Source organism: Lissotriton helveticus, chromosome 11 (assembly GCF_964261635.1).
Source record: "Lissotriton helveticus chromosome 11, aLisHel1.1, whole genome shotgun sequence".
Taxonomy (NCBI): Eukaryota; Metazoa; Chordata; class Amphibia; order Caudata; family Salamandridae; genus Lissotriton; species Lissotriton helveticus.
In genome coordinates this window covers 110,206,394-110,219,597 of record NC_136072.1, presented here as the reverse complement: position 1 = coordinate 110,219,597, position 13,204 = coordinate 110,206,394, and the positions used below count along the sequence as shown (strand labels likewise).

Below are 13,204 nucleotides of genomic sequence, written 5' to 3'. Positions count from 1 at the left end.
TACACTAGTGCCAATGAATGGAATTTCACTGCGAGCTAGCTTTAATGGCCCAAGTACTAGCAAAATGGGATTGCCTTCATCAGAATTGCTTGAAGTCTGGACTTTACAATTATATATCCTACCTAATACACATTAGCTTACCAATGGCATTGAGAACCAATAACTTTTTCTTTGAATCTACTTCTCCTCCCTCCTGATGTCTGCAAATACGATAGACAATGACTGACGCATGGGACAGATTACGGTCAGGACTAGGAGTGGTTAGCCATTTTTTTGTGCACTTAGTACAATCTAGCAACAATAACAAATAATAGCGTATGCACAATGTTGTTTTAGGAGCACAGAAACCATGAATTTAATATTAAATACGTTCGACTTGCTTTTCATAAGAATTGTTTTTACATTTGAATACACTGTAGATAAACTACATAATTTATCTGTACTGAAGAATATTTCACTTCTGTACAACACAAAGCTATTTCTATTCCAAAAATGTCATACATATAAAACAGCTATTTTAAACTACAGCAACAAAGAAGTTAATTTGCAGATAAAATCCAAAGCCTGGGACTTTAATAGAGCATATGCAGTACATCAATTAAATAACACATTTCACAATATAAATTGAAAGCACATCTAAAGTCAGCTTTACACTTTGAGAATGTACATCGCAACATTTTTACAATGCAAGATAAGTATATTTGTTATATAGTGTCCATACACAAAGTAAAATGTCAGTTTTACATTTGGTAAAGCAATATACTATCTTCAGTCACTGCTATTGATCTGTACATAAAGAACGCCTTCTGGACACTTAGCATTTAATTTGGTTGTAATGTGAATGTGCCGTTAAATGATAATAAAATATTGGGTGGGGTGGGGGGGGCAAGACACTAGTCTTGAAAATGGGGCTAAGCAAGGATGGCTTGATATATGAAAAAGAATGACAATTAAAATAACGTGTGTTCATAGGTCCTGCAAACACAGTACAACTGATTGATTCTTCCCTTTTCTATTTAAGACTTTGGAAATCAGTTGTTTGAACATTTTTGAGAAGAATGTGTTTTTCCATTTGAAATCTGTGTGTGTATTTAAAACCACTACTACCTACAGTGTTCACCTATTGTCAGGCTGTGAGAAAACTTGCAGTGAATGCAGAATCGGGAGTAGGTTAAATGGAGAGAAACAACGTGGAAGCTGATGCCTCTTGTGTACCCAAGTGTCTCCTTTCATAAAGTTCTAAACTACAACAGAAACGTGACATATCAGCAAGACGTTGGTACAAAAAATAAAAATTAGATATGAAATTAAGTTGTCCCTGACTTAAGACACAAACAGGAGAAGAGCACAGTGCCTATACCTGGCAAATACATTTACACAAGAAATGTTTAAGCTCTTAAAAAAAAAAAAAAACATTGAGAAAAAAATAGTCTCAAATTTTGGAGTTACACAATGAAGAGTGGCAAGGTCATTTTACAATCTAGTTTCCAAAATCAGAATAAAATTAGCATAGCAGAAACTGAAGCAGCAGACTGTAAGAAGTGACAACTGCCAGTCCTGAAAGATGTTGGTTCATCATGCTTTAAATTGTCAAAAACATGGAGAACAACATGCTCGATAAAGAGTTGAACAGTAAGCATAATAGTCTTATTTGATCTCATCTGTTTAACACGGAAACCAATGTAATGCTGCCATTGGCCAGATGTATCTTACATGTGAAATTCCTCTGAAGGAAATTTGATCTTGATGGCACTTTGGGGATTAAAAAAAGGCACAAGCCTTCCATGGAGCACTGCCCAAACCACACACAATGCCCTTTAATGTTACCTCTTGTCAAGCTGAAGATTTTCCCCATTACAGAAGCAAAAAACACCTGCCACTACAACAAAAAAAATGTTGAAATCAGGATTTTGGTCTACATTGTCCATGACTAAATGAAACCTGAAACACTGATCAAAAGTGCACGCCAACCTAGTAATATTTCTAATTTTCAGTAGCAAGAAAAGTGACATTTGTGACACAGATGGTCTAATCATTTTTGGAGGCTACCAATAATGCAAAGTTTAGGGGATGATGTACTGTGTCTTGTTGCTTACCTTTATATTGTTAAAGAATTCCGATATACTTTTCATCCACAAATATTCATATTCTAATAAGAATTCCCCATTGCCCAAAGACTTGAACACTCTAGGAATATGTTGCTAATATAGGGCATTTACATTCAACTGTCAGCCTTTTTAAAATCTTTTACCTTCTAGAAAGACCCAGATTAAAAGATAATTCTGCCCAGGATAGGAGTGCTAATGATTTTGTTCACAGGAGTGTGTAGCTTGTTTACTGTCTATTTTCATCATAGTTGTTTAATAGGAGCCTATCCAATCACTAAATGCAAATGTTTTACTCGCACTACTCATTTTACCAACCCATGCAGTCTTGCTGAACGAAAAAACAACCTCTAATTTTCATCAGTTTTAGAAGTTTGCTTGTCCACATTAGATGCACTTTCATTATGGCAACTACGTAGAAATGAGGACAGACATCTATTAATTGATAAGGTAAACCAAACATGGCTAGCAATTAAGCACTGAAAAATCTTTTTCTTGATGATACTGAAATGGACTAAATAGTACACATGGCAGCTTAGTGGATGCACCACGCACAAAGCTTTCATAATTCTTCAACTTCCTCATCTGAGCTTTTCTTCAATACAGTATTATTAGCTACACATTCAATATACTCAAGCAAAATGGTCTGAGCAGAAACCTTGAATTACTACTGATTTTACAAATCATCAGTCTTTAAAAATAAAATCTTGCCTAGCATAACCCCTATTGACAGACAACACTTTTCTACGACAAGTACCAAAGTTAGCCATTTTTAGATGCATTATTAAAGCAGGCACGTTACTAAGAATTTATTCTTAAACAATATAGGCACAAAATGCAAGAGGAGTCATAAGTTCTGGATATTGTGGCTTGCCATGTGATTTCAGACAGTACAGCATGACAAGAAAAGTTTTGTTTTTAGTTGGAAGCTTAATGCCAACACATGCCACTTTGAGGAGGAAAAGTGTATATATATATATATATATATATATATATATATATATATATATATATATATACATACACATATATATATATATATACACATACATACATACATATATACATACACATATATATATATATATATATATACACACACATACATACATACATATATACATACATATACACACACACACATACATACATACACACACCAGTATATACTTAAAACTCTTTCAGGGCTTCTCATGAGTCTGAAGGTGGCTTTTCAATTCATCGTCCGAGTTAAATCTCAATAAGCATTCGTTACATTTGTAAGGTAAATTTGCGGCATGCCTGAAATCTAAATGAGTTTTCAGATCCTCGATCTGTCCAGTAGAGTACTCGCAGTACTGGCATAAAAAGACCCCTTCAGACAGATGAAGATTCAAATGCTTGGTGTACTCCAGCATGCCCGAGAAACCTTTACCACAATCATCGCAAACATGGGGAAAAAAACGTGTATGCTCAATGGCAACATGTCTGTTAACATTAGCATGAAGTCTGCTTCTAAAGCCACACACTTGGCAGACAAAAAAGTTATTGGATTTATCAAAGGTGATCTTATTCAAGAGGCTAAACTGTCCATTCTCTGAATTATTGTAGGTATCGCTTAGCTCTATTAATTTACAAGCATGCTCGTTAACCACGTGGCTGTGCAAGTCTTCTGGGTCATTGGTTTCATGCTCACAAAACTGACACAAGTACTGTTCGTCGCAGCTGTGCTCCTGGAAATGTAGATACAATTCACTGCTTGTGCAGAATTGTAGATCACACTGCTCACACCAGTAAAGAAAGTCATTGAAATGAACGTCTGCCACATGTTGACTCAGATTCTCAAAGACTGAAGTCTTGAAGTCACAATATTTGCAGCTGTAAGGATCTTCCTCATGTACTTTTGTGTGTTCAAGGAGTAAATCATCAGTGGAAAAGCTTTGTTTGCACACTTTGCAAACATTGGACTCTTCACACTTGTGCTTCAGGATCATGTGCTGCTTTAAGTCAGAAAAGTACTTGCTGTTAAACTCACACTGTTCACATTTGAACATGCCAAAGTTGTTGGCCCTCAACAGAGGCCATTTTTGTGGTAGAGTAATGTTGGAGGTCTGACTTTTCTCAACAATATTGTCACAGCTGCTATTTGGAGAGGTTTGGTCATCATCATCTTCTACCAAGTCTTCGTCATCATCTTCTTGAATGGGAGATGCAACGTCTTCATCTTCTCCAATCGTAACTTCAGCTGGCATCATCTCTGGACTAAGTGGATTGTCGAAAGTAACAGAGTCGCACAGCTCTTCACCGGGTCCATTACTGCATGGTTCATCTAAAAAAGAAAAAGGTTTAAAGAACAAATAAGGATTGATCCTTTGTACCTCCCAGAAACAAATTTATTTTGCTGTAGGACACTGATCCTCAGGAAGGTACATTAAATGTGTGTGTATATATATATATATATATATATATATATATATATATATATATATATATATATATATATATATATATCTTTAGTTTTCCATAATATATTTAGGTATTATACATTCACTTGTAAAACCACTTGAAAGTGTGAAAAGCGCTACTAGCGCAAGTCAAGATATGAAATGAAACAGGTATCAGATATCCAGTTATCAAAACTTTTATTGCACTTTAATTTAACATATGCTATTAAGTGCCAGAAGATAATAAATCAATTGCTACTTTAAAGTCTCATACGCGAGGACATAGCTACCATTTAACAAAATGTATTAAACATGCTGATGCAATAAAAATCCCATACATACATATACAAACACACACACACACACACACAGCACACATACAAATAAAGAGTTCATTGGGATGGCAAGAAGAGTAATGTAAAGAGACATCAACTTGAGAACTTAGAATTAACTGCAATGATGCATGTAAAATACTGGCAATGGTAGATCTTGTAGTATATAGTTTAGAATCAACTACGAGTACACAAGATAGTCAGATTAAGCCAGGAAAATGCTGACTGTGTAGAGGGGTATCCTATGTATACTGAGATAGTTTACTCTTTGCCAATTAATTAGTCAATCAGGTTTACGAGAATATTAACAGCATATTTCAAAAGGCAGGCGAGGTAGTAGGCTGGAGCCACCATGCTGCATCTGCTGGAGCAACACTTGGCTATCAACAACGGTGTAGGAAACTGGGTTTTTGTTACAGTAACCCCTCCCCCCCAATACACACTTTTAGACTGTATTTAATGCAACTTTGACTTAAGTGTACTGGGTTCCTGCTAACCAGACCCCCAGTACCAGTGTACTTTCCCAAAACTGTACAACTGTTATCCCAATTGGCAACGGATTCAGCACCCTCTAAAAGTCCCTCGTACATGGTACACCCGGTACCTAGGGTGCTGAATCCATTGCCAATTGAGATAACTGTTGTACAGGTCTGGTTTTGCCAATCATTACTGCAAGAAGTCTTTCAATGAACAAGTCACCCGTGGTAATCCTACTACACAGTTCTGATTTCCCATGACTCACTGCATTATCCATTGCAATTGGGTTGACAGACCAATACTGTTTGAAATTTGAAGCACTGATGCTACCCTCCTACTGGAAGTTTAAACTGGGAAAGCGCTACCCACCATCTGCTTCTCCCCTGATCGATCAAGATAATAGGGACCCGCTATGGTATACTAGCGAAGTAATGTAGGAGGCGGGAGTGACTGTGGTGGGGGTGGATAACTATTTTGGGAGGTAAGATTGTACCCATGACCGAGGTAGAGACTGTGTTCCAGACTTCTACACAACCCTTAGTGGACTGAAGTGCTGTTCCCAAATTCCCAAGTATCAAATCATGTTCTGAAGGATACATTTATATAACAGATATGGACTTGGTTTCCATGCTATACCCTTATTCAACATGCTTCGGTGAGTGATCAGTATTGGGTGGTGCAAGTTGGAAGCTACATGTTTTTCCAAATAGATTTGAGCCAAGTATACAAACTGAGTTTGTTAAGAATATTGGTTATTTGTGGTAGGTCTGTGCCACGGTTTTTGGCGTGGAGCAGGAAATCAGCAGCATAGAAGGAGATTTCATTTTTCACTGTCTACCTGTGTGATTCATATAAATGTAGCCATTTTGAGAGGTGTGGATGTCTTTATCTGTTGTGGTTATCCAATATTCATATAATTTGAGTGATACTCTCAAATGGAGTGATTATATTGTTTTGAATATTTAATAATCCTTCACGTTATTTTCTGATCTGCATGACAGGTGTGCTCCTTTGTTCAGGATAATGAACAATGCTAGAAGGCAACGAGTTACATCCACCTCTGTACGAGTGCGTGTTCGGTATTCAATGTGCTTAAGGCATCTTATAATCTACAATAATGTGGCATATCTTTCTTTGTCCTCCAATAGTCGGTTGATGTTTGTGGACATTTGCATCAAGTCTTGTTCTAAGTTGTGAATTATGGAAGCCAAAGTGTTTAATTCAGGTTCCATAGTTCTTCTAACTCCCACCACTGCTCTGATACAGTGACCTATAACTATATTGAAAGCTCCCCATTTTCCTAGCGCACTAGAAGCTGTGCCTTTGTTTTGAGAGAAAATTATTTTGCGTTAAGTGTCTAGATCCTCTCTGAATGCTCCATCTTTTCTCAAAGAAAATTACAAGCACCAAGTTGGTGTAGAATTGTATTGAAGGTTGCAACACAAGATCGTTAATATGGGGTTATGATCAGAAATAGTTCTACCCAGGTATTCAGAGTGTGTGATTTAGGTCTGAATTGAGGTGGGTCACAGCAACCTATCTAGTCCGACATGTCCGTTGTGAACTGGGAAGTAGTGCGCGCAATCTTGGGTTGTCAGGTGCAGGAGCCTCCAGGCATCTTTTAGATTCCAGTTTTTTGTGATCACTGTTCACGTCTGCGATAATTTTGTCCTGGTATCCCGGTCAATGATGCAGACATCAAGGATGTAGTCACAATCAACACCAATTATTAGTGGCACGTCTGGCAATCGCACTAGGTACAATATGTTTGACAAATATTGGCTTGTCTGTACTTGAGACCCCTGTTTGCATTTTAGAGTATAAATAACACATGGGTGGTGCAGCTAGAGTAGATCGGTTGGAACCTTACACTGCTATTCGCAAGGCTTACATTTAGTACAAGAAGTTGTCTATCCATATATTCCAGTTAGCAACCTTCAATGCTTTTGTTGTATTCAAGGATTGTTCTGCATAGTCAAATATGACATTTGTTCAGTTTGAGCAGTCTGGTAGGCAGCCTTGTTTTAATGGAACAGGCAAGTGCTCCTAGAGTTGGAGGATACAGCTAGATTGAAAGATCGCCACTTTCCTGAATACATTCCTTCGATGCCCAAAAAAAAAGACTTTCCCAATAGGAGATGTCGAGTCTGTAACCGAAGAGGTGTGCGGAAGGAGAATCGCACATACTTCCCAGAGTGTCCTTCTAAATGTGGGCTGCTCGTGCCCACATTTTAAATTGTACCACATGCAACGGAGTTAATGGGAGCCAACGTGAGCGTAAAAAATAAAACTGACTGGTCTGCTTCATTTGATATTTTTGGTTCAGATGTCACGGTTGACAATGTGATGCATTTAGTTAGAGCGCTTTTGTTTGTAATTATAGTTTTGTATCTAGTGCAAATTGGTTTGGGTTTTCTTTTTTAGTAAAAAAAAAATTTATGCGGTGTGCGTGAGATGGCGTTTGGCTGACAGTGTGCGTGAGCTGGTGCTTGGATGGCAGTGTGCAAGTAGTGACTTGCTGCTGGTCACTACACACACTGCTAGCCAAACGGTAGTCCACACACTGTCAGCCGGTGCAATTGCTGTCTCAGTAATGTGAGCATATGAAAGTGATTGGCCTTTGAATGGCGCGGTCTGTTGATGCGAGTGTTGTAATGTGCTGGGCCCGCAGCTGGCTGTGTGAATGGCCTTGTGTGCGTCACGTATGAAAGGTGTGTGAATGGCCTGTAAAGCGACTGGTGTCTTGTCACAGCTTTACAGCTCACGATCTGCAAGGCATTGGTTCAGGTTTTTGACCTTTCAATTATTAACAGTGCATTTCATGTTTGTGAAACCGTGATATTTACCAGCAGGCCATTTACAAAATGCATTAACCATTTAATGCCAGAGATTCTCCCCCCCCCCCCCCCCCCCCCCCATCACTGATGCCTTTGATCAGTTGACTCTAATGACACGCTGCGGTGGGGACTGAGATCATGCATAAACAGGAGAAGATGTGGCGTTACAGCCAAGAGCTGAAGTCTTTGGAATTGGGGAACCACGTTCTGGTCTCTGCGTCGGATCAACATCCTGTGATTCTTAGAAAACGACTTAATTAAGTCCCAAAAAACAAATATGAATGTAAACCCGTGAAATGTACCTGGTGCTCACATAAAAGTCCTTGAGTTTAGCTTGAGCTATATAAAACTGAAAAAATAAACAGAGTGGGAGAAAACATGGAACAAAACTTGAACAGAGGTTTGGCAAGGGCTGGAGGATAAAAAAAACTAGCAAAAAAACTGTGAAATCCTTGTACGCCCCGCCACCTTTGTAGTGGCCTCTAGTAGAGAAGCTGCTGTCCCTTTGGGTTGAGATGCCTACTGCTCTTTCCATTGTGGGAGGGGACTGGAATGATGTGATGGATGTTTTGTGTGATAGATGGTGCAGCGCTACTAGCATTCAGGAGGCGGCGGGGAGGGAAGGACCAGCCACTAGGTTGCGAGCCCTGGTCACGGGACTCGATTGGGTGGACACTTGTAGTTACAAGCATGGGGCGCGTAGGGACTTCACCTACCTTTCCACAGCGTGGGACTCCTTCTCTAGATTGGATTATATATTTGTTCCAAGAGTGATGGTGCATAGAGTGTTGACCGCGGAGATCCTGCCACGGGCGCTGTCTGACAATTCGCCGATTTATGTTGTGCTTGGCACTGGCTGCGCTCGGCAGCCGTTTCGGTGGCGCCCGTCGCCCTGGCAGTTGCTGCAGGACACCTACCGTGCCCACATGACCTGCGAAATTGACCATTTTTTATCTGCCAACGTGGGTTCGGTGGAGTCCCCGGCGACGCTTTGGGAGGCGATGAAGCCCAGAGACCTAGTGTGGCGCGAGGCGGAGCTGGAGGCTTTAGAGCGCAGGGGTCGGGAGGAGGATGGCAGGCCGGCAAGGCGGCAGCTGGCACTGGCACAACAACAATATGCTGCAGTGCTGCTCGATGAAGCCCGACAGGCTTGGCTGGCGACACGAAGTCTTATATACCAATGGAGCGACAAGTCCTGCAAAATGCTCCACCGCCTGTGTCAGGGCATCATGCATGCCCAGCCACTGCCTCGGATAGTGAGCCCGGATGGGGAGCCTATCCTTGAACCTATTGCGCTTGCTGGTAGCTTCGCTGTGTACTATGAGGCGCTATACGCGCCTCGGGAGTGCCTAGAGGCAGAGATCGTACAACGATTTATTGATGACCTCCCGCCAAAGACCATCTCAGATGAGGCTCGTGAGGTATTAGACCGCCCTCTGACGGACGATGAGCTGGCCACTGCGCTGGGCGAATTGAACCCGGGTAAGGCGCTGGGACCCAACGGGTTCCCAAGTGAATTTTTTTCAGTGCTTTGCGACGCAGCTGAGTCCACATCTCCGCCCGGTTATAGAAGAAGCGCGTGAGAGTGGTGCACTGCCCCCGGATTGGCGGCACGCAGAAGTAGTGGTGTTCTTGAAGCCAGGGCAACCTCCGGAGAGTCACGCGTCCTACCGCCCGATCTCGATGCTGAATACTGAGGCCAAGATACTGGCTAAGGCCCTTGTCAATAGACGTAAACCATACATCACGGATCTGGTTCATCCGGACCAGGTGGGCTTTATGCCACAGCGTGCTACTAGTCATAATATTAGACGTGCCCAGGTCGCGATATCAGCGTGGCGACGATTGGGGGAACAGGCGGCGCTGTTTTTAGCGGACATGGACAGGGCGTTCGACTCCTTGAGCTGGACATACTTGTTTGCCCTACTGGGACGCCTGAACCTAGGCCCTCGCTTTCAGGCGTATGTGCAGCTCCTCTACACAGGCCTCACGGCCGCGGTGCAGGTTGGGGGGGGTATCCCGTTCCTTCCAGATCGGGCGTGGGACAAGGCAGGGCTGCCCCCTCTCCCCATATCTTTTTGCGCTTGCAATGGAACCCCTCGCGGCCTGGGTGCGCATCGACGCCCAGCTCGAGGGCTTCCGATGGTCGGCGGACCTCACTGATAGAATAGCCCTCTACGCCGATGATGTGCTGTTTTTCCTCACGGACCTGGGGCGATCGGGACCCCGTCTCTCACGGATTTTACAAATATTTGGCGAAACCTCGGGTCTCTTTATGAATCCCGGGAAATCTACGCTCTGGATATTGGGAGGCCCGCAGCCAGTGGGGGATTGGGCGCGGGGGCTCCAGTTGGCCACGGACGGACTGAAGTACCTGGCAGTGTTCCTCTCTGAGGACGCGACCGTCGCCCGGGAGCGTAACATCGCACCGGTCTGGGAGCGCACTCGTGAAGACGTGGTCTAGGATGCCGCTCTCCATACAGGGCCGATCAACCATTTTTAAAATGGTGGTGCTTCCACGCCTGATTTACCAACTGCAAAACCATCCAGTTTTGGTCTCACTTGCCTGGTTCCGGCGCCTCAACTCGGCGCTGAGCGGGTTCTTGTGGGAGGGGGGTGTCGCACGGGTTGCCCTGCGGACTTGCTTCCGCTCGACCTACACTGGGGGCTTGGCTACCTCCGATGTCCTGTCGTACTATCAGGCATCCCATCTTATAGTGTTAAATGACTGGTGGTATGCGGACAGGAGCAACCCGGCATATGCGGTAGAAAGGGCCCTGATGGGCACTGCGTCCGTCCACACACTGTTCTACTCAGCACCTCTCAGGAAGTCTCTGCCTTCCATCACACAGGTGGTCTTGCTGGTATGGAGACAGGCTTTACGTAGGATGGGCTGGTGGGGTGTCCTCACCCAGGAAACCCCGTTGTGGCGCAATGGTCGGCTGCCCCAGATGGACAAGTTAACAGGCTTTCGGGGCTGGGATGCGATTGGCGTCTCTACCCTAGGGGATGTTATGTCCGGGTGCGTGCTTAAGTCCTTTGATGACATGCGGGAGGAATTCGGGATGCCACGTACCCAATTCTATAAATATCTCCAACTCCGGCACGCCCTAACGCCATACATTGCGGGATTGGAGAGCCTCCCGGAGTTCAGCCCGCTGGAGGCTAAAGTTTTTATGGGGGAGCTGCCCGACAAGAAACTGTCTCGCATATACCAAACCCTTGTACGACACTGCTCCACAGACCTACAACGCCTCAAGACCACATGGGAGCAGGATGTGGGGGAATTGGATGAGGAAGATTGGGTGGAGGCGCTGGAGGGCCCCAGGGGTGCTGCGATATCCACGCGCTTGCGGCTTGTCCAATTCCGCTACCTGCAACGCACATATTATACCAGACAGCGCTTGTGGAGGGCGGGCTTGGTGGCGTCTCCTGATTGTCTTAGGTGTGGATCGGAGGAGGGAACGTTGATGCATACAGTTTGGGACTGCGGGGCGCTACAGATATTCTGGAAGGGAGTGTTCCAATGTCTGGGTGAGGCTCTGGCCTGGGTGCTTCAGAGGGATCCTAAGCTGGCCCTGCTGCATGTCATGGCCGGAGTTGGGGGCAACAGATATAAGCGCCATCTACTGTTACTGGGTCTAACGCTAGCAAAGAGAGACATTGCACGATCACGGAAGGAGCCCCGGGCTCCGTCGCTTGTGGCCTGGAAAAATGGGAGGGACTTTTGCATGGGGCTAGAACAACCCATATATGTGGCATGGGGCTGCCCTCGGAAACATTTCAAAATCTGGAAGCGGTGGGCAGATTATCGTGGCTTGGAGCTGGATCCGCCACCTGAGGACGGTGCTAACCAGCCCTTCTGACAGCTTGTCAGGAATGACTATAATACTGGCACGCAGGTGCACTAGACACCAATTCTACTGTTTGTACATGATAGTGGTGGAGCAGGCAGCGGCGCGCGGGGTGGTTCTGCGGGTAAGGGGGGGGGGGGGGTTCCTGGATACACCCTCTGTTTGTATGTTCAGACTTAATATAAGAAATGACTGCATTTATGATTGTTACATTGATGATGGTGATTGTCTCTGGATTACAGAGGCATTGCGTAATATGTGTTTACTATGCAATCAATAAAATCTGTTTTAAAAAAAAAAAAAAAAAAACTGAAATCCTGCAACCACAATAAAAATAGGGAATAACAGGGAAGAAACAAATAAAAAGTACCTCAGTGCGAGCGGCAGAAGGATACTAATAAACCAAGCAATCAGTAACTGGTCCATGCGCCATTAAAGTTTCAAACTCACTAGAGAAAGTGAAACTGCACGTTGCGACCTTGAAGCAAGGAAATTAGAGTGACGAAGCCAACAAATGATAAATAATGTGTAAACTTTTTTTTTAAAGCCCCTTTTAGACCTTTTTGTGGAAGACAAAAAAAAAGTGTAGCACGCAACAGGTCAGGTGCGTTGTCTCAGAAGAGACCCGCTGAAGGGGATAAACAGAAGTCAGACTGGGAAGGATATGCAAAAATCATTCTAGTGAACATAAGATGGGTCTATAGTAGAACAAGGCAAAGGTTTATGGGGCAGAGTAGCCAGGGGGACAGTGATGCAAGGACAAAGACCACTCTAAACTGAAATAAAATAATAATCCAAAACATGAGGAGAAAGCAGGCAATTAAAAAGTAAATGGCCCTACTCTATCATAGCGATTGACCCACAGTGCGGCATCTACAGGAGCGGCATTTACAGCATGGCATAGGATTCCACCAAGGTCCAATGCTTCGCATATTATATGCAGACGACATCCTTTTGTTTTTCCGTGAGCCCGCTTCAAATCTTCCTCCCATTAGGAGATGTGGTGCGTTTTGGCGTCTTTTCTGGCCTAGTCATTTATTGGAAAAAATCAGAAATATTTCCCCTGACAGACGCCACTGTACCATTCACACTTGAGTTCCCACTGCGCCGGTACGACGAGCCACGCAGGTATCTCGAAATAATTATCCACCGCAGGGCCTCGGAGGTAGTGCGGCT

General features: G+C 43.5%; 1 protein-coding gene across 1 annotated transcript in view; it reads right to left on the bottom strand.

Annotated features, from left to right (window-relative positions):
* Positions 1–551: 551 nt before the first annotated feature.
* ZNF639 (zinc finger protein 639) overlaps positions 552–13,204 on the bottom strand; it is a 48,655-nt gene continuing 36,002 nt past the window's right edge. Inside the window, exon 4 of the mRNA XM_078668009.1 lies at positions 552–4,413. Coding sequence (XP_078524135.1) covers positions 3,287–4,413 — 1,127 coding nt within the window. The 3' untranslated portion in view covers positions 552–3,286. The remainder of the gene's footprint in view (positions 4,414–13,204) is intronic.